The sequence below is a fragment of the Chiroxiphia lanceolata genome, chromosome 5 (genome assembly GCF_009829145.1).
Source record: "Chiroxiphia lanceolata isolate bChiLan1 chromosome 5, bChiLan1.pri, whole genome shotgun sequence".
Lineage (NCBI taxonomy): Eukaryota > Metazoa > Chordata > Aves > Passeriformes > Pipridae > Chiroxiphia > Chiroxiphia lanceolata.
The window spans coordinates 37,111,981-37,134,634 of record NC_045641.1 but is presented as its reverse complement, the minus strand read 5'-3'; the positions used below and the strand labels follow the sequence as shown (position 1 = coordinate 37,134,634).

Here is a 22,654-nt window from a genome sequence, read left to right as displayed (position 1 = left end):
CTAAAGTTTCCTTGAGGGAGTATGAGTAAGATAAAAGCAGACAAAATTACTAAATAAAGACAAGACAGTATTTTGCGGCTTATATTTTTCGAGGGTTTCTCCCTCAAAAATTTATTTGCAGATGAACAATCATACTCTGTGTGACTCAATTCTGCATCTAAAAAGTAGAAATAATGTTTCTTTCACCTGAATATTTTCTATCTTGTCTAGTTATCCAGTGAAGCAGCTAAGCAAAGAGCTGATCTGCAAGATAGTGAAACAGAAACAGCAGCAACAGGAATATAGGAAGCTACATTTAATTAAGCAAATGGCACTGGAAGTAATATCCACATGGACACCAAGTAAACCTCCTCATTTGCTATTTTAAGGTCACTTAAAAGCACTTTATGACCACATTTCTATCCTAAAATAAATTCAGTTGCAGCTTTCACCCACTTCATGGTCCTCTGACATTCCCAGAAGAATGTGAAAAGGCTTCAGTTTCAATGAGAATCAAATAAACAAACTTGGAATGTTACTGATGTGATAATTGCCCACATCTGAAGTACAAATTGCTCTGGAAGCAGAGGAAATTATCAAAGCAGTGCAAAGAATAACTGGAAGTAATGAAATTACTTCACAAAAACCAAGATTTAAAGCTGAACTTAGAAAAAGGTATTGACCATCAGATTTAATCAAAAGGTTTTAAGGGAAGTCACATAACCCTGTAATCAGGAGCACTGAGCCTGGCTTTACAAACACACCACACGGAAGAATCTAATACTAGCAAGAGCTGGGATTTGATGATCTAATGTGTGTTTTCCTCGCCTGATTCCTCAGGCACTGTAATTTTTCTAGCTGAACAGTGTGCTACCCTATTGTAATGCACGATAAAGAGCTTATAATAAAATCAGATGATCATATCAAGATCAAACCAGCAATAACATTCAAAAAAAAATTCATGTTGTAGTTAGGGACTTCATATTCATTGACAGATTTAATGTGAAACATTAATATGAACATGAACCAAACATTATTATTTCCAGGTTCATCTGCCAGAACTCCATTACAATGGCTCCCTTTTACATGGGACTTCTTATTTGCAGAAAGTGTTAAGAATTTGCATTGCCTTTAAAGAACACTGTGTAAAGTCACAGATGTAAGCCATGGTGATTACACAGTAGGATTTCATTCATTTTAACCTGAAGGCTATGATTACGCCTCTTATGAGTGTAAGAAAGCGCTGCCTGCCCCTGTAGCAAATTTCTTCAATAATATCTGCATTCAACTCAATATTACTAAATACTTGTAATGTGTTCAGTTTGAGATAAGAAGATGGGGAAATCATAAAATAAATTGTAATATGGGTTTATTATTTTAAGTTTTCTTATTGACACAGTTTCCGTACACATAAAGACTCGATTATCCACCACCAGTGAATACAGAGTTGGTTAAAAAACGAAAAGAAAAAAATGGAAGTATGTGTATATATGATGGAAGAAGAAGCTGATTACCAAATTGAGCCAAAAGATTTTTTTGACATGAACATGACGAACCTGCTGTAGTTCTACAATGAATAACTTTCTACAGCTATCAACATGTTTATTCTACATACCAGCAACAAACACAGAGACACAAACATACAGAATATAATCATACAGAAGACAGAGAAGTTGTTCATTGCTACTACTTTTCTCCTCTATGCCCATTTTGAGTCCTCACAGTTTCTGTATTGTAGGGGTGTGTCTTACAGACCTCTGTGTTATTTGGATTTCAGTACAATGGAAGTTGCAACTGTCCATACGTACAATATAAATTCATTTTCAGTTTTAAAAAGGAATGCATGGTTTCTGACATTAAGATCAAATATGTGAACACCTTTAATACCTGATGACATAGCTCATGTACAATGACCATGGTGACATCCAGTAGGTATAATATAGAAGAAATGCTTGGATCTAGCAGTATCCTTTGCTCCACAAAAACACTCAGTCCCCAGTTCTCCATAGCAGCATATGGATGCTTAGGCACAGCTAACAGATCTAGAAATAGAAAAAATATATGTTAACTCCTTGTGGGAGCTACCATGCTGAAGAACTATTGTAAGTAAGACCATAAGTCATCACTAAAAGCATTATAAATAACACACATAAAAAAAACCCCTTAATTTCAGTTTTCTAGCTACATTATTTAGGAAACATTAATAAAATATTCATTTTTTTTTATTTTATGCCAATATCTGCTCACACATGAGCACTATGTTATTGATGTAATACATTATTAGTACTTCTAATTGAAGCTTTATATACAGAATTCAGCTTATTTACAACACCTTATTCATTTATTGCTGGGTTTGATACTACTTGTCATGTTTATTATACCATATCAGTGTGGTAACATAGACTTTTACAGCAAGTATTTTTTATCTTTTCATTAAAGCAACTTCTTTGTGAAAATCTTATACATAAAACTGTATGTAACCTGACATTAAGCAGTGCACTGAAGAAATACTGTTTCATAAAAAGAAAAATGGCAAACTGTTCAGGATCATCAGTTCTTACAAAATAAGGCATCTTTCAGTGTGCACTATTGCTAACACACATCCTCTGGGAACAAGACTGCTAGCAGCCTGTTCTCAGCCCCACAGGCTGAAGTGGGACCATACACAACTTCAGGAGTATTACTTCAGTTTTCTATTCAGTAAGTGACAAAATATTAGGAAGAAAATGGGAAGGTCCTTCATCAGGTAAAAAAAAAAAGCAACGAGGAATCTCAGTGGTATGAAGTTGAATAAGACAATATTAAAATACATCTGTTAAAAAAATCTTACTGCAGAATGAGAAGGAAATAAATTGACTATCAGTATAGAAAGAAATCCAAAATTACAGTAAATTTTTCTAGGAAATAAACCAATACACAATGCTGCTTCATGACAAAAAACATCTGAAAGAGTCCAGAAACAACTTGTATGTCTGTAAGAAGACCAGTAAAACCCATGTACAAATCAGACAAAATTTTGGAATCTACAATGTCACATCAGCATAGTGCTCCCTCCAGTCAAACTAATTAGCCTCACTTCTTAATTAATTAGCCTGGCTGTCACACTCCTCTCTCATTTGGTTCTATTACTTCTGGTTCCAAAGCCAGTTCATTGGCAGTTATCACATGTAGTATACAGGTAGGTGGTAGTTCACTGGGTGGGATGAAAGATCTCTGGGCTGACTTCCTAACCAGACCAAGAAAAATTCTGACCTACTTATTCTAAATAATACTCTAAATTATATCACAGCACTGACATATCTCCTAAAGTTGTCTGTTTTGGCTTGCTGAAGTGTGGTAGAATTGGCTTGGAGAACAGACTGCAGGAGCTCTACTCCAGGATTCACAGGAAGTTGCCACTAAAATATCAGGAATGGAGAATTTGGGTGTATTCTGGCATTCCCAAAAAGGGCCTGATGCAAGAAGCACAAAAATACCAGCCTCCTAGCACAAGTAAAGAGAGAGTCTAGCAGATACTTCCAAATACAAGTAAAGTAAAAATATCCAAATCACAGAGACATACTACAAATGCTAAAGAATAAGTATTTTATAGAAAAGCAGACACTAGAACAAAAGCATAATTAAAGAAATTAAAGCAAAAATCCAAAACATGCTGTTCAAGATTAGATATGCAAGCAAATTCAAAATTACATGCTTTCCTTTTCTTTTTCAGTTGAAGCTCGAACTGTACTAATTTTTTAGAGTAACTGCAATTCGTTATAAATGACATGTAAAATGAAAAACTCGTGTCTGAAGGTACAAGGATGGGGAAAAAAAGGGACACAAAGGCTACTGGGTGAAATCACTGAAGTTAACAGCAAATCTTCATTGACACTAAATAGGAATCTCTCCCATTCTCAACTCTGTAAAGAAAGCCATATTTCCATAACTTCTCCTACAGCAATTAAACCATCCTTCAAAAGGTGTCTTCAGAAGATGAATACAGAGAGACTCTATTCTTATTTACCCCAATTAAGTTTTCAGCAATTTCCCTTAAATTAGCAAAGAGACACAGAACAAAAACTAGCACAAAAGTAAAACTAGTTTCCTACTTTTTACTGATCCTTTTTTTAATTTTCTCTCCTTTGGGTCCATTTGTAGTTTTTGGTCTTTCTTGTCAGTCATAATGTATAGATTTTGTCAGTGTCAGACAGTTATAAACGGGAATAACTCTCTGGAACTGGGAAACAAGGGTGAGGTCTCACACTAAACACCTTTACGGCTAAATATAGACTGTCTTTCACCATTTGTGTCATTGGTATTGGTCTGCTGGTTTAGACTGATACTTTATAGCACTGACATACCAATAAAACCTTCCAATTTGACGGACAGATAACTGCCTTGCAGGTAGGCAACCACAGAAGGATATTCTAAATCACTTTCATCCAACACAGCCTCATTGCTCTGCAAGCCTGAAAACTCCTCTCACACATTGGCTAATGCTTAAGGGGCTTTTCTGAACAAAGAAAACAAAACAGATAACCTCTTCAGTTTCCAGAATGTTAAGCCCTGAAGGTGACATGACCATACCAATAATGTTGAATGAATATGAGCACACTACCTTTTCCTAGTGCAGGGACTGATACACTGCACTTTAATGCCAAAGAAGAGACTTAATATCCAGTGACTGACAGAATGGACCCTGAACATAGTCATTGTCATAAAATCTTTCACTTCTGATTGTCCACATCTAACCTGAGTATGCAAGTCTTGATGTTAGTTTTTCATTGGTTGGTCTTTGATTGCTCAAAAAACTTCTACTACCTTTAAATAAAATTCCAAACGCGTTTGGTTTTGTGGTAAAAGACACAATAATCTATATCTTTCTCTAGGGAGGAATAAATGTTTGATTTCAGAGGAACAATGCTTGATGTTCAAGTCTCAACATGAGAATTTGTATTCCCCTCTTTATCACACCATTAGAGCCCTGAGGAAGGTATCCTGTGCTCCTGGAGGTGACATCTGTTAAGGTTTCGGTGTCATTTTTAAGGAGTAAGGCAGAAAAGGAGGGGTGATACACATTTTGATGGAAATATCACTCACACATATCACTGTGCAAAAGTGTTCTGCACTGACTGCAAAATGGGAACTACTAAATATATAACAGTTTGTGTATGTGCTGCATCCAGTCACTCTGTACACTAATTAAATTCTTTGTAAAGCACGTGCGAATGTTTGATTATGTGGATATTGCTGGAGAAATAGAAATGTATGTTATTGCTTGCAGAAAATAATATCCTCATGCATCATAAAACTGTTACTTGAGATTTCCTGATACAGTAGAGCAGTCCTGTGTAGTGCTGGAATAATAGAGGGTTTCCACCTCCTGGCCTTCACAGAGACTAAATTCATGACTAAGAAGTAAAAACTACATGGCTAAAATAAAATCACCGGACAAAATGTGTTGGAACTTCACACTAACATGCTCTATGGTACAATTATTTGAATACAAGGATAGCCTTTGGACTTTTAAAAATCTATTTGTGTGAATCTCATGGAAAAAAAAGTTACAAAAACTGTACATAGCTCAACAGCTGCTTTTGCTTCCAAACACTTAATTAAGACATCATAACTATGTGAGTTTACATCAAAATATAATCCTCTGACATTATTAGTAAGTTATCATCATAGCGTAAAATGGAAATTAGCGACTTCGTGACCAACACCTAAGTTGGTCACAGAGCAAATACACATTTGATAGTTTTTTTATCTCTGAACTTAGTATCTGTGCAATTTGCACAGATGATACTGTTTTTTCTCTTTTTCCACTCACCTATGATATTTTCTAGGCAGTTAAAAATGCTTAAATTCCCCAACCACGCAACCAGGAACATCACTCTTGGTTTAAATGAGAGCAGAGGTAGAACTGAATAGGATTAAACGCAAAACAAGATCCAACTCTCTCACGGAGGGTACCCTGAATTTGAGGGTGCTTTTCTCCTCCTTTATTATCCTACTCTTTTTCAAACATCAAAGCATCTTTTCCACCACTGTGATTCCACTATATTTAACCACCTCCACTTGAAGTTGGACAAGGATACTGGTTTAACAGACACACATCCTTAATATACATATAAATATGACATGGACAGAGAGACATCCACATCTACATTTACTAACATCATGTACTGCAATCTTATTTGATTTAGCTGTTGGTTGTAATGCAACGGAGGACTAGATACTGCAGAACATATGACAGTATTGAATTTCTAATACTCAAGGTAGCTGTTATAAAGCATCTACTAAGGCAAAAAAATAACTAGATGTGCGAACGATTTCTGCAAATCCTCAGTTAGCATACATGTCTCTCAAATAAATATGAGACCCCTGAAACACTGCAACTTGTAAATGAGAACATACAGTGACAAACAAGAATTTTCTGTCAAGCATTTTTATACACATATTTTCCTTAATAAACCCAGGAGGCACAGAGATAAACTGTTCACTGCATGAACTCCATGTTTTACCCTTATAATCCCCATTTTTATTACAAAAACGACACTACAAAAATAACTTGAATTTACCTACATGACCCTCACGACACTTTTTTCATTCATTTCTTCCGTGAGGCTTTCTTCAAGATATCAGGTGAGATATCATGCTCCCAGAATTTCCTTTTTTTTGACAAAAAATTGAAAAATATATGAGGAAGCATGGGCTAATATCACCTTCTTTTATTCATACCATAAGTAGGGGGTTTGCCCTTTTCTAATGCTGCAAAATGTAATGAATAGCTTTATTAAATCTCTCTAAAGGTCTGGTGCAATTTCTTAAATGAATGTTGTTTCATTTCTTTTACTAAGTAGAAGATGCTTTTCTATAGCACAATACCACTTAATGATTTACGTAAATTTTAAGGAACAAGCCAACTACAAAAACTGACAGCTGTGGTTAAAAAACATGAAGTCAAATAGTAGTTATTGTAAGGAATATCCGAATTTTCTACTGATAAAGAACTACTGATATAAGTGCTTACAAGAAACATCTAAATTGGCTACTTTATTTTCTGCATCGTTTTATTAGTATATGGCAGAAGTGTTTGTTCTGGAAAACCAAGTTATTCTTCTATATTCTTTCATCCCTTAAAAAATATTGGGGGGGGGGGGGGAGTGGATCAGGAAGCAACACAACAGGATGACACATCAAAAAGCCCAAATGTCCCAGGGTTGGCGAGAGCTCTCTGAAGCCAACATTCACCTTGAGACACTTTGAGACACCTGATTTTTAGAAAATATTAAGTGCATGTTTCCTGAAAACTAAACCAATTTAGTATTTAACTTCTGGTAGTTAGAACCTAGTTATCCTAAATTAGCTGTCTTTAAACTTAATAGTATTCCTCTGTCTCATCTCAGTACATGCAAAGTATTCAAATACACAGAAGTTGCACATAACCTGGATAGCACCCCCATGGGAAGTGTTCAACTGTTTCTGTTTACCCAACGCTTACTCTGGCACCCATCAGTTTTTATCTCTGGAACTACACCACCAATATCCTTCTGTAAGCACAACACTTACCAACCCCCATGGACATAAGCCTGCAGAGTTAATGCAAAGGTCTAAAACTGTTTGCCATTATTTCAGTCAAATCAGATGGCTTGTGGCAGACCCTGAGGAGAAATCACTGACACACAGCAGTTTATTGCTGGGCTTTTTATTGCTTCTTATTGCTGTACAAAGTATTACTTAACATTAACTGACATAAACAATGGATGGATTCACAGAGTGTTTGATACAAATAGCAGATGTTTAATGCAATCCAAGCGGGAAAAAAAATGTGAGAGAAAGTTGGGGAGGGTAAGGACAGATAATAAGCAGAAATTCAGAAAGTAAAAATTTTGCTATTTTTTTTAAGTAACTGAGTCTTGACACTGGGAGATGGTTAGTCTACAGTTTAAGAAAATAAAATAGAAATCTGTCGATTTTATTTGATATGCATATTATTAAATATGCAAACTTTCAATTTTGATACCCCCAATCTATAAATCTATAGATCATGTTATTTCAAAGTATATCAAATGATTCATTAAAATGAAAAATGAATGCAATCGCCCATTGAGGATGAATTGCACATCATCTTGGTTGTATCGATCTCCACACGAACAATGCCTTTCTTTTAAAATAATACCTGGATAAATCATTACGAATTCCTGTACAACATCAGACGAGGAAAAAAAATTTTTCTTTAAGTTTCTTTTTAAATATAAACTTTTTTTGCCAGTCTTCAGTTTAATGTGGGAATTCAAAACTCAGACACACAAGAATTGTACAGATCAAACTGAGACAGAGACTGAAATCAGCTCAGGTTTCTGTTACTCCAAGATACAGTGGTAGTACTGTAAATGCATCCCCTACAGTATGTATAGAACAGATGAACAGAGAAAACACATTCCAACTCTCAACACTGAAATATCTGGAGAGAGGAAAAAGCAAGAAATACATCTGTTGCCTTTATAAATACTGTATCTAACGTAAATACTAAGAGGACTGACATGATGGAAAATTGCCAACAGCCATTTTCCTACGACCAGAGTTAATAGAGCATGAGGATTCTATGGTTGAAAACAACACGCCACTGATTACTGAGCACTTTCAGTATGAATGCTGCTGCAAAGAAAATGATCAAGTGCCACTGCCATATTCCTTCTCTTTGCTGCAAAACCAAGGTGCAGGCAAACGGAACACTCCAGAAATTCTACTTAAGAGTAGTAATAAGGTAAAATAAATTTTCTCATCTGGCATATATAAAAATTATTTTCATCACAGTAACAATGACACGAATGTTTTCATAAGTACAATACTCTATATACCAAGATTTACCTCTTTTATGTTTGTTTTAAAGTGAGATCGTATTCACAGGTGATGGGCAGAGTTTAACAGCGAAAGTAGAAATAGGAATTTTGGGAAGACAGGCAGGTATTTCTCATTACCAGCATCTTAAAAATATGTATCATGATATTCCACCTGGAGATAACATTACAAAATACAGATAATCATATTCACTACATCTGAAGGCCATGTTATTGTGGGAACTGTATCTATTTATCTTCTCCTCCAGAGTAAGATGAAGAAATACAAATGGTCTGTCCTGGAGAGCTCCTGAGATACTGTTTTTAGGTCTTGCTATTTATCCTAAGCCCTAGAATAAAGCATATCTTACATTCTTATGCTAATTCTTTAGATAATATAAGATCAGGATAAAATTTTACTATGTTAATAGTAAAAATAGCAATCTATTAGTCAGTTTATTTAATACACAATTTTAATAAAAGAAACAATAACTTTCTGTGACATAGCACGAAAGGCCCATCATCATGAATTCTAGAGAAACACAAACAACAGAGGATTCATTTTGTCCTCACGCAAGTTCAAACTCTCTCCTCCCTGCTCATGCCCAAGGATGTCACCACTTAAACTAAGTCTTGTCACAGTTCCATACTCACAAGCAGCTCAAAGTACACCCTGATGGGTCAAAATACAAAAGTCAAAGGTGAACTTCTTGGTGCATCTAGATATCCAACAGAGATTTAAGTAAGTGAATTTACTACTTTGTTCTATTATGAATCAGCACGGTCACAGGCTGCCAGCCATGTGCTGTGCAGTTACTCATAAGAGATGAAAAATCACAGCTAAAAAGCAGGCGTGCAAGATCATAATACAAAAAAATCATCCCTCTCTACATAGTTAATCCATATTTTCCACAGCAAAACACAGCACCAAGACCTGAATCTTGAAGAAGCTTCACTTCCCCAATGCAGGAGGGCTGAGCAGTGGGCTCCATTCAGCCTACATCCTGTTATGCAGAAGCAGGCAGTAATAACGTGTCTGATTAAAGAGGGTCCTTTTTAAGTTACTCCTCAATGTCAAATGGTTATCAGCAGGGGGAAAAAAAAGAAAAGTCATTAAAAGAAATTAGGAGGATGGAAAAGCAGAATAGCTGAAACCTTCATCAGAGCTAAAAATCCCTCTTGGCATGGAAAACAATGGGAAGAGATGGAAATGGTGCTTCATTCTGCACCTGGAACAGACTTACACTAGTGAAGAGAAAGACAATAATTAGAAAATAGCCTTATTTCTGACAATTGTGGTTTCAGACATACTTGAGGTATTTAACAGTTTCAATTAACTCATAGAGTAGAACCCAAACACAAAAATCTATTACAAAAATGGAATACTGCAAACTATGCAAAAATAAATTTCTAGAAAGAAATATTTGTGACACATTTAAGAGAGGCTGGTGACCAATACAAAGTGAATCATGCTACTTAAGTTTGGCAAGGAGCTAACCAGATCTGAGAACACAAGAGGTTGGGGCAGACCTCAGACAAGTATTTCAAGAATAGAATAGACTATCGAGAGACTCAGAAAAAAAGCAGAGCCTGACAAATGACAGGCGTCATCTAGTCCAGAACAAAGTTTATAGAGATCAGTCAGATCTCTGACATAGTGAGCAAGATTGATAATCCAATATCCCACCAGAAAATAAACCCAAGATAGACAATCATCCAGAGCTCAGAGAACATGGGGAGCTGCACACGCAGTGACAGCTTGGACAAGTGACAGTCCTTGTCAGTGTGGGGGAAGAAATACTGAAAAGCTGATGGACTAAATCTCTTCACCAATGGAGGGACCATACTGACAAAGGAGATGATAATAGCAACACTAACTCCTACTAGTATTTCCTGGGTACTTTTATGATACACAAATGGGCATTGTATTGCTATACTTTTGTATAAAATATGCCTTGTTAGTTTCCTTAAATCACATTTAAGCCAAATTCAGGTATTTCCATTCAGTCATACATTTTATCAGTAACTTTCAAAACTGACAAAGCTGCTGAATGCTTACAAAAGTTACCACCCAATAGAAAAATGTATGTTTAATGTAGTTACATTGACCCATATCCATATTGAGCTGGTACTGCCAAGTGGGTAATCACAGCTCAGGTCCTTGTGCATATCTTATGTTTCATGTTTTCCCAATCATCAAAATATTATTCAGAAGTTCTGGTCTAAGAATTCATCTGCAAGAGATACAACATAAAAAAAGTACATCTTCCCTTGCTTTTGCACACAAAAGAACTCATGTAAAACTGAAACTTTTTTTTCATTGCCTACAAGAGGAGATATTTTGAGAAGTCATTGATATCAAGTACTTCTGTGTTAGATGAATATGCAAAATTCAGGCAGATGCCATTTGAAAAGGTTATGCATTCATCTTGTGATGGCACAGACAGTATATCAAATTTTACTGAGTAACATTTCATATGGGAAAAACCAGGAAGAGAGAGTGGCAAGAGGCTTTGGACAACTTTGAAAAAATTAAAAAATGCCAAGCTAGAAATACACACATACACAAAAAAAAGGCATAAAGGACATATATTGGAAGTACTGTAATTGAAGTACAGAGACCAGGCAAAGTATGAAGGTGGTGTTATCATCATGTCCAGTAAATAGAAATGATACTGAGATTCCTTGGAACAATGGATTATATCACCAAAGTTGTGCCAAATGTAGGGTGGGTTTTTTAAATCAACAACTACTGTAACCACTACTGAGAAATCCTGTTTACAGACATCAGAGTAATACACGAAAAGGCAACAAGAACTGAAAAAGATAGAGATCTCCCTGTAATCCCACAGCCGATTCAGAAACAGTATGACAGAAAACATAAAACTAAATTCTTGAAGTACCTTTACTGCCCCCATCAGGGCAGTCCTCTAACAGAATCACACAAGGGTTGGGACTGGAAGGGACTTCTAGAAGTCATCTTGTCCAACTCCCCTGTCAAGGAGGGCCATAAAAAGCCAGTTGTGCAAGACTATATCCAGATGGCTTTTGAATATCTTTAAGAATTGAGACACCACAATCTCTGAGCAACTCTGTGACAGTGCTCAGTCGTCCTCACTGAAAAAAAAAGTTACCCAATGTTCAGAAGGAGCCTCCTGTGTTTCAGTTCATACCCATTGCCTCTTGTCCTGTCCCTACACACCACTGAAAAGAGCTTGGCATCATCTTCTTTGCATCCTTCCTTCAGGTATTCATGCACATTGATGAAATTCCCCCTGAGCCTTCTGTTCTCCAGGATGAACAGTCACTGGCAAACAAGCGAAGAGCTAGACACTGTCTATACCAACAAGAAAAAAGAATATCTATCTATGGGGTATGGATTAGACCATTTTTTAATGTGCGTCCTTTTTGACTTCTTAACTATTAAATCTCAAACTCTCAAATTTAGTTCTTCAACATAAATTGAAAAAAAGAGAATCAGGCTTTCTTGTTTTTCAACCTCATGGTGAACAAGTCATGGAACTAAACCAAACAGAATAAATCAACATACATAAAACATTATTCTCCCAATAGCACAAGAAGCTATAACAACCAAAACCTGATAAAACACTTGAGTATCAAAGATGTTGAAGGAAAAACAGCAGTCAAGCTGAACAAAGTAAAGAAGCCATAAGAAGAAATTTGAGTAAAGTGAACATAAAGCAGACAGAAACTCAGTATGGCCAATTGCATCTGCCACCTACAGAAGTTGAGAATTTTCCTGATCAGTCCCTGGCAAAAAGAAAGATACCAAAACAGACGTAGCACATTCTTCTAAAATGGCACTATTTGTCCAAGTACAATCTTGTTTATGTCCCATGTTACAGCGTAGCATTACAAAGTCATGGAGATAACAGATGTCTGTTCTCAGTACTACTAGCCCACTGAATACATAAACTTTTCCAATTATACAGAAATCAGAATGGTTTTCCTGAGTAGAATTCCATTCTATGCATCATAGGTTTAAACATTAAAGTTATATTAAAGTTATATTAAAGAACTATAACAAAGTTGGGTTCACAAATCTCATCAAAACTTCATAACCAATGATTAATTTACATTAAAATAACGTAGATTTTATTTTAAAGGGTTTCTGTTATTATGACTTTTCTGTTAGAATCATAATTTTTCCATACCATCTTGTTTCACTAATATTTACAGAAAAAAAAAAAATTTCTGATCATTCCACTTAAAATTAAAAAGCCAATTAAATATTTTGCTGGATTGGTAATGTTTGATGAAGACTATGACTTAGTATACAGGCTTTTATTTTCAGAAAATATAAGAATAACTTGCACTAAACAAGCATTGTAATGTCTATTAGAAGAAAGAATAATCTGCTAGATCTTCAGTATAATGAAAGACACAAAAGAACAACTGGTATGGGATCAGGATCTAATAGTCCCTGAATCTAGGAAGTCTTTTTGTTTTGACTCCTATCAATATAGTTGAGAGTATACAGCTAATTTAATGTGCACCATGGAAACATTCTTAAAAATCTTAATAATACCATGCAGAGGACCATTGCAGTCCTACAGTGAACTTAGTAAGCCAGGATGCCAAGTCATCAAATCATCTGCAAGATTCACACTGAAGTCTTTGAACCAAGTTCTCCTTTGCACTGAAGACGTAATCTCCTCCTAAAAGACAGACAATAAAACAGTCTAAATGAAACAGAGTTTTCATGTGGTTCCTGGTCCCTTTTCAGTGCTGGAACAACATAAATCAGATTGCTGGTTCAAATGTAAATCAGAATCAAAAGGACTAGGACTTGCTTACAGCAAATAATTAAGTATGTGGGAGATCAAAGTCGAGCGCTTCATTGACATCTGAGAATGCAAATGAGAGATGTAGAAGAGGATGAAGAAAAACAAAGGAGAACTGGGGGATTCTTTCTTGGTGCAAGCATTAAAAACCTACTGTTTTAAACTAAACAATGACAATTGTATCAGTGGAGGAATCCTCTCCTTATCTCATGGCTTTACTTGATGAAAGGCACATTATGGTATTTCTGTAAGAGGTCAATTTGTTTTGGTTTTTTCATGCTACTATATTCATACTCCTCAAGAAGATATTTTACTCTTTAAGCCAGTTTTGTTCTCTCTCATTTAGTAAACATTGATTTTTTTCTACCCGTCTGCATTTCAAATAGAAATAAAACAAGCAAGGGTGGTTTTGTTTAATGCCTTCAAAGGTGCTGAACCTCCTCTGGCTATCTGGAATAGAAATCCACAGCTGTGACTACTTTATGGATATTAAAATCCCAATTTCTTCTTCTTTAAAGCTTCAATAGTTGTTTAAAAGAAGTGAAATACATCCTTCTTTAAAGATTACAGGAATGTTCCCACACTTTGCATGATCTCAGTACATTCCTACAGCAGTCTGTGCTGCCTGGGGGTTCAGCTTGATGTCAGCTTGAAGGTATGACAGTGATGACCAAAGACAGTCATCTGCAGAGACAAGTTACTAGGGGCTTCAAGAATACCAGCTATCCTGACAGCAAGAAAAAATGAAACACATACTTATTAAAAGGTACTTTTGTCTCTTGCCACAGCTATATGCTGCACAAGGAACTGCTATTTCATCTACAAGTGAAGACTCAGTGTTGCAGTGATGGCACAAATTTTAGCCAATGGAGTAATATGCTTGACGAAGTCATGAAGTACTAGATTATTACCTGCCCTGTAAAACCTCAGCACTTGAAGTAACCAATGCAAAACTTTAGAAGCACCAGATAAAAGATGAAAAATCCCAACCATCACTTTAAGATCCAGAAGAGCACATTCTTCCATTTGGCATTTAAAACCTAGATACCCACCTTTTTCCACAGGCATTCTCTCATAATTTTATATTAACTATTTTTTGTAATAAATTTATGCGTGAGCTTCAATTGAAAATTAAATGTCCAAACACAGTGAATTAATTGTATTCAATCTATAATACACAGAAATGCATAGATTATATAAATATACTCTAGCAACTGGTGAACAGTTGCTAGCAAGGAACACTTATAACAAAAGTTATCACAGAATTTTGCTACTTAGTCTATGGAGTATCAGTCCTTCTTGATAGCAGCAAAGTGTCATTCCTAGATTTCATCTCTTGAAATGTTTTTCCACAGCCAGAGGAGTATCTTGACTTGTATCAGGATGCAATTTGATCACAATAGTACTGCTGAAATTACAATTAAGAGAGCACATCTCCAGGTACACTAATCCCTGCAATGATTTGGCCTGCTGAAAATCCAAGCTTCTCCAGACATTCCAGCTTCCCCATAACTCTCATTGTCAACCCAGTATAACTCTTTCCACTCACTGTTATTTGTTAACTTTCTTTAGTGATGCCTCCCTCCCTCTATATCAAAACTCTTTATTCCATTTTTGCCTATATCAGACTATTGCCTTTCACATCCTTAGGTATATTTGCAATTTTCTGTGTTTGGATACTGGAAGCGAGTAAAGAGAAAACTGAAGAGAGAACTCAATCTCATGAGACTCCCAAGAAAGAAAAGTAGTTGTGTCATCAATTCTCAAAACTCCTTTGGGTGCACGTAATCAAAGACCTAAAGGAAACACTTATCAGCCTTTCTTATGCAGTATCAGCAATTGCATCTTTTTGCCACCCTGTTAATGCATCACACCGACAATGTCAGGAACTTTCCCCTAGGTCACAGTGGCACAGGTCTAGAGTATTTTTTCTGGTCTAGTCTATTCAACGACATGTGATCAACTTACCTGGCTCATATGGGAAATTCTGTTTAACATATATCCAGGTACAATGAAAATTTAGACCTCTTCATCTCCTCTGCTTTCTTTGCAACTTTTGAGGCTTTTACCTTATGTTCTAATGGTTTTAAGTATCCTGCAAGCAGTTGGCAAGTATTTCGTGGTTTCTAAAGGACTATTAAGTAGTCATCTGCAACTGAAGGTGACCAGATTAATTTCTTCAGCTGCTCTCTTGCAGGTCTGACCACTGATCTTTCCTCTTGCTTCCATCAGAATGTGTCTAGAAGAGGAGACCTGCTGCAATATGCTTTTTCTTGACTACGTCAAGGTTCTATATAGGTATACGAACTAAGCTAGTGCTGAAGAAGCAGCAGTGTGCTCAGGAAAAACACCAACTTAAAACATAGCTGAAGCAGCATTCTTACACACAGTTCCAGGCTACATCTATCTTTCCTTGGCACAGAAGCCACTTGATGCAGAGCTGTGTCTGCCAGCCCACAGAGGAAATATGTTGGAGGTGATTGAGTGGCTCACCCAATTAAGCTGAACTGGCACGTGTTGCCACCTCATTGTAATTTTGCATCAGTAAATCAACAGTTAAAAGTCATATAATACAAGGTGACTTGAAGTGGCTGTCATTAATTATGTTCTATCTTTTGCTTAGTAACCACCACAACAGAGTCTTCAATAAAACTAATCCTAATTACAGTCTGACAAGTTTCCCAAGATTTATTTTAGCATGACAGTTTTGGAAACTACAAGAGCTGTTCATTTCCTTTTTATTTCACAAGTATATCCAACAGAGTTACAGTCAGAGATAAACAAACACATACAAAGTGCCATTTGAACATCCAGGAAGCAGCAAAGCCAGTGTTAGAAGACACTAGTGTACCCTGAAAATATTAAAAATTAAATTTTTAGTAACAACAGTATCAGCTTCAGAAACTGATAAAAAGGTGGCAACTTCCATCTGATCTCTCATTGGAGCAAATTAATCAAAAATCTCTTCTGTACTTCACTAGAGACTCTGCAAAAAAGGATTTTCTTCTATTTCAAAACAATCTCCTACCACTTTCACTGCATCAGAGGTAGTAGTGTCCCTTGTAGGATTTGATGAACCATAGTTCTGCATGAATTCATTTACATTTTTATCTTTCCCTTTAATAAACTCCCTCTGAAGAACCCCCTTAATAATATATTTTGTGCTCTCGAAGTCAAAGACTTTTGGATAAAAATAGGGGAGACTAGAAAGAAGGGAGAGGGAAAATAATTTTTAATTTTAAATTCCATCTCTCAGAATAATTCTCATCTGAACCATTTCAGTGTTGTGAAATACACTTCTCTTTGTTGTTAGCCTCCTTTTCTCTTGAAAACAAGGAAATATAAAAAAGGATGTTACTGTTTTTTCCCACTTAACAAAGAACATTCAGGATGAAATTTTACAACGCGGGGGGGGGGGGTGGAAATCAGTCTTCACTACTGAAAGGTACAGCCAAATTTGGAAAGCTCAGTTTATGTAACATAGCTTTATAAACTTTTAATAGTTAGCATATCAGCTAGCTTTCTCAACTCCTATAACCAGGACAGGATCCTTCACTTCTGCAAAAATGACAGTCAGAATGAAATAAAACCTTTAAAGTGTTACAAGAAGAATTTCATAATTACACTTCAAAATCATGAGTATGCAGTGAACGAGGAAGTGTCACATCTCTCGTTCTCTCAAGTCACTCATGTATGGCACTGTTCCTAGGAAAGAAAGAATCCTTGAATTGGCCCACACCTGTTCTGCCTCAGCTTTGCTAGAAAATAGGTTAGTTAATAAGAAGTGATAGATAAAATATTTTCTCCGCCTTCGGTTTGAAGTGTACATGTACCTTTTCTATAAATTTTTGTCTTCATAAATCCTAGAGTGATATATGCTGGAAAAAATTATATAGCATTGGCTGCATAACTTTAACCCTAAAACTGATTTCTGAGAGGTACCAGCCTCAAAAAACACTAATTATCTTACTGCCTAACAAGGAGATTGCAAGACCAGGCTTCTTTTCTCAGAAACCCACTCCCACCAGCGCAAAGGCTTTGCGTGTCACTCCGTGCTCCGTTTGCATTGATACATGGCTGCTATTCAGGACACTGCAGATAATGCCAATTATAGGGACCACAGACAGTGGCAGCCTCTACAGAGAAGCCTCTGCTTGATCTCACTTCCAGCACAAGAAGGCTGGCATACCTCATGATCCAGAGTGAAGCAACAGATGGGAAGGAGGGAAGAAGAAAGAGAATCAAAGCTGTTCTACACTGGTTGCTCAGAGGTTGCCAAAACAGGCACTGACAGCAAGTAGCCATAGGGAACTGAGGCAAGCTAAAATCCTCATTTCTCAGCAGGTGCAAAGTAAGGAGACAGCATTCTAAAACAACCCCCTAGGAAGCCCTACATTTTTTCCCCTCTCCCGTTCTTTCTTTCTTTTCTCTTAAACAGTTTCATCTTCTAACAAACAAAATTGCCAGTGGCTTTCAACTTACAGCAACAACCTGGAGGCAACTCATGAGTACTTTGTCAACAATGCTAATCCATACGCCAAAGAAAAAAGACTTCCATTTACAGTTAAAAAAATAGAAAATAGTTGTTTTCTCTGCAAAACAGGCCTAGGAAATGTAAATTGCTGCATTCGGGTCCCTAGGGCATTCTGCAATGTAGAGTTCTGCTTCTGTTCCAGCACTGTAGATCTATCTTTCTCTGTCCCACTCTCCTACACATACACAATTCTATTTCACTTATGCTTGTATGTACCTCACAGAAATCACAAAGAATGACTGTATGATCTGGCGTGCAGATATTCACTTAAAATACACATTACCAACCACATAGCAAAGACTTTCTCTTGTTATCACTGGAAGACACTTCTCCAGATTAATTAGTCAAAAACTATTCAATGCCACTTAAAGGGAGAAGCAGCTTTTTTAACGCCCTTGAATTTGGGGTTTAGAGTATTGAACTGATATGGTACTCGTACTCCACTTTTCAGGAGCATTACCAGCAACAGGGAGCACATTGAAGTTCACTAGTTATTTTTAAATCAGCCCTAAATCGAGTTAAACTGAAACAAACATATTCATTTTCTAAACCCAAAGAGCAGTTTGCAGTTTAAAAAAAAGTATAATGATGATTTGAAGAGAAGAAAGAAGTACTTTGCCCTTCAACCCGCTTTAGAACTTTCTCCCACACTGTATGGTTTAATTAGTAAGCCAGTAGTTTTTCTGACTGAGAACTGTTATTTTCACATGTGCCCTCTCTCCTCCGGTAGCCTTTTCCCACTCTTCACCAGAAATGAGTCCAAATAACAAGATCGATTCTTTCTCCTATAACACAGATCTATCGTTAGAATTCTTTACTCTTCAGTCTCTCTCACTTACCCATCTTCTGCCAGAAAACCTCTTATTTGTATACGTCAATCCAGGCAGGAAGAAATCTAGTACATCCATCCATCTTCTTGCCATTTCCTCCTTTTGCTAGCGCTAATGTGAGAGAGGATACCCAAACAGTGCCTGGACTGGCAATGAGTGAACCCTTAACAAGTTATTTTCTGCAAGGCATAAGACTTCCTCCACTGTAGCCTGAACCATTCCATAGTGATAGCCTGACACTGACTGAAACACGTTAGTCTCTTATTTTATAGAGAGATACATAGAGGACATGTGTGACCCACACAAAAGGCAACACAGTGTTTTGACAGAGAGCAGCTATGGTGGCAACAAGTCTCTTTGGGAGGAGAATGAGTTTGAGATGAACTGATCTTAATCCTGTCTGGAAGGTTACACTGATACCCTAACAAATATCTGAAGCTCACTTTGCACCCAGAATCAGAAAATGCAATCCTCATCCCCTCTGGTGACCATATAATTCTTGCATCTCACTTTACCCAAATGCTTCAGTGAGCAGCACCACTGGGAATGAACAGCTGTAAAAAACCTACAGCACAAGCTTATCCCTTTTTTCATTTGTTAGCCTCTCTCTCCCTTCTGCCCTTTTATCCCTGTCAATCAGCAGGTATATTATGTGCTGGAGCAAGAGGGTTTACATATCTTACAAAGTCTCAGATAATCTACTGTAAATGGATGCTTTTATTCATCTGACTCTTACCTTTTACAAGACGCGCAAGGTTCTGGCCTTGATGAGAACTGAAAGCACCCGGTTTTACAAATTAATCTGCCTCCCTAGCAACAGCGTGGATTTTCTAAGACCCAGCTCTAGGAAAGAACTGCCTGTAGTAAAGCTGGACATGGCCCCTATCAGTACATGAAGCAGAAAGAAACCAAGTGGATTTGGGAAAGATGTGGAACTGACACAGCCTGAAAAAGAGAAATAATACAGTACCTAAAGAATATACACTTGAATCAGTATGCTAGTATTCCATAAAATAGAAGCAACATAACTGATACAATTATTGTTACTGCTGCACCTCAGTAGTGACATCTAATGTAAATGCTGAAACCAGGGCATTCATATTTTCTGTCTTTCATATTTTTTAAGTAGCTAGTGGTCCTAAGAGGAAATAAGTTACCATATCATGCCTAAATTGTCAGACTTTCCCTTGATTACAAAGAGCCCTTTTTCTCTGACGTGTTTCTCCTTTCTGCTCCAGGCCTCAGGTATGGCACTAAGTCAAAAGGTACTCCTTCAAAGCAATGAACTACACATAAGGTCTAGGTTCAGTCTTTCCTACTTGCACATTTTCCTTCCTGCCCACTCCTTATAGACCAATGAAAGCTATTGAGTCCAAGAAGTAAACACCTGTTGTTCAAAGACAGCTCACTCATTCCTTTACCAAGTAAGGATACATTTACTGTGGAAGAAATGACAAAATTGTACATACAATATTCTATATGGTATGCTTTAAAATTAATGTTTTCATTTTCTTCTGAAAAGTGGTCTAAAATGAAGCACTCATGGCCACAATGAACTTTCAGAAGCTAGACATGAAGAATCCTATCAGTCACCATGACTAGAATTCAGACTTCACAAGATTCACTTCTGTCAAGAAATTCTGAATCCAGAACATTTTCTGGTACGAATATCAAAAGCAGAAGACTCTAGACATATTTAAACTGGAGTTTGATGAGTTGCTTATATAGCTTGTTGTCAAACACGGCAGTAGAACTGCTGTACCTTTCCAGGCTGTGTTCTCAGTTACATGATGCACTCTCTCAACTTGGCTCTAACAAACCCTGCATTTTCTCCTAAATTATCATTCTGGGGCTGTTGTCTAACAGTATCTTAGAAAAAATCTCAGACTGGGGAAAGAAAAAAACAACCACTGGTATTCAGAGATATACTATTTCTGTTTGCCTGTGCTTGTTTCTTGGTCACTTGTTTGAAGGATGCCAATACCACATGTGCGCCAAGTAGAGTTAACTGAAGACATTCTTAGTCCTTTCAGAAGCCTGACACCAAAAGAACTGTTCTGCCTGTTTCCTTTAACATACAGTACAAAAAGTAACAGCTTTGATTCTGAAGAGTCTGATTCAAAAATCAACCAGCACAAACAGGCCACGTGCATGCTATAGAAGCACACATGAAAAGCACACAGAAATACATACAACTAAAACATCTTTCCATCACTTGACATTTCCCACAATGAACATGGAGGAAAAAAAGCCCCCCATCCTTGAGAGAGAGTTTGAGATGGCTATGCAAGCACTAGAGAAGTTAAATATCAATAGCTGAAGTAACTCTACTTTTGCCTTTTTTCAATCTGTTTCTTTATTGTCTTCCAAAAGGACACTGCAATGAAGGGAACATGCTCCTTGCTGTTCAGAGTGAAGTGACAGCTGGGAGGAAGAACTTACTCGGCACTTCCCCAGATGACACAACTTTTGACCAAAGAATCTACTTCTAGAAATGCTGATTCACTAATGAGTGGGATAACTGAGCAACTGCAGTAGTGATCTACACATGAAACTGGCACTGTCTCCCCCAGTTCAAGGGACACAAAAGGCTACCAAACAATCATGCTGTTGTAAAGTAATGTCATTCCTGTCCTCATTTCTTCAGATCAGTCAGCAGCCAAAACATGTGGGTAATGCTGTGAAAGAAAAAGTAGCAAAACCTTCAGAAGAAGCCTTGTTGACTACCTCCTACAGAAACCCAGATGTGAAGTTCAGCCCCCTTCCCTTGAAGCAACGAGGAGACTCTAGCCTGTTTGCACACAACAACTTGACAGCAGCACCTGATCAGCAAAAGATCTATACTGCAGACAGATTTCTATGTATTTACTTCCTAGGCTATGCAGAAATCCTTAAGTTGCTTCTCCAATGCAGAAAGAAATACAAATTCATGGCTACCATCTACTAATTTAAACCTGGAGTCAGATACTTTGATCACTACAAAGTGAACAGGGATTCGGTGAAATTTGAAGGGGTTTTTGCCATGTGCCATATGGTCTCACCAATTTTCACAATTCTGCCTCTAACAACATTTAGAAGCAAAATATTAGTCTCTCTCCCAGTAGCCCATCAAGCACCTCATTTTTGCAATGTCACAATCCCAACTAAAACACAAAAGCACAATAAACCTACTTCACATGAACAACATGACCGGTTTAGGAAGCTCATCTACCAGAGTCTCCTACGAGAGTCAGGACCTACTTTCAAACAAGGACATGAATTCATTCAGCTATTGCACAGAGACTCTGCTGTCTGGAGAATCTTGCTCCCCAGTTTGACACAGGAAGAAACAACCAGTTACTATATATAAAGAGACAACTTCTTTCTAGGGATTTTTGTAGTGTTTCCCTTCAATAAAGATTGTTTCTAGCCGTAGAAGAAAGCAACAAAGGTCAGACAACCTTCTTCGGTCCTAAGCCTAGCATTAAGAGATGGATTAGAGCTTGTGAAGAAATTCTGAATTTATAAAATTGCTTGATAAAAGCAGAGTATAGCTCTTTATGCAGAGAACAGTTGCAAAAAATCGGCTTGCTGTTTCTGCCAGCTCAAAGTTTTGAATCGATGTCTATGGAAACCATTTCAGGTTTTTACATTGACTCCTCTGGGCATGGAATCATGCTTCAAACAACCTATATAGCTAAA

General features: G+C 37.0%; 1 protein-coding gene across 2 annotated transcripts in view; it reads right to left on the bottom strand.

The window, feature by feature from the left end:
* Positions 1–22,654, bottom strand: part of TRHDE (thyrotropin releasing hormone degrading enzyme) — a 208,332-nt gene that overhangs the window by 125,479 nt on the left and 60,199 nt on the right. For both annotated transcript variants that reach the window (XM_032688741.1, XM_032688742.1), the window contains exon 4: positions 1,867–2,021. In XM_032688741.1, the coding sequence (XP_032544632.1) occupies positions 1,867–2,021 (155 nt within the window). The remainder of the gene's footprint in view (positions 1–1,866; positions 2,022–22,654) is intronic.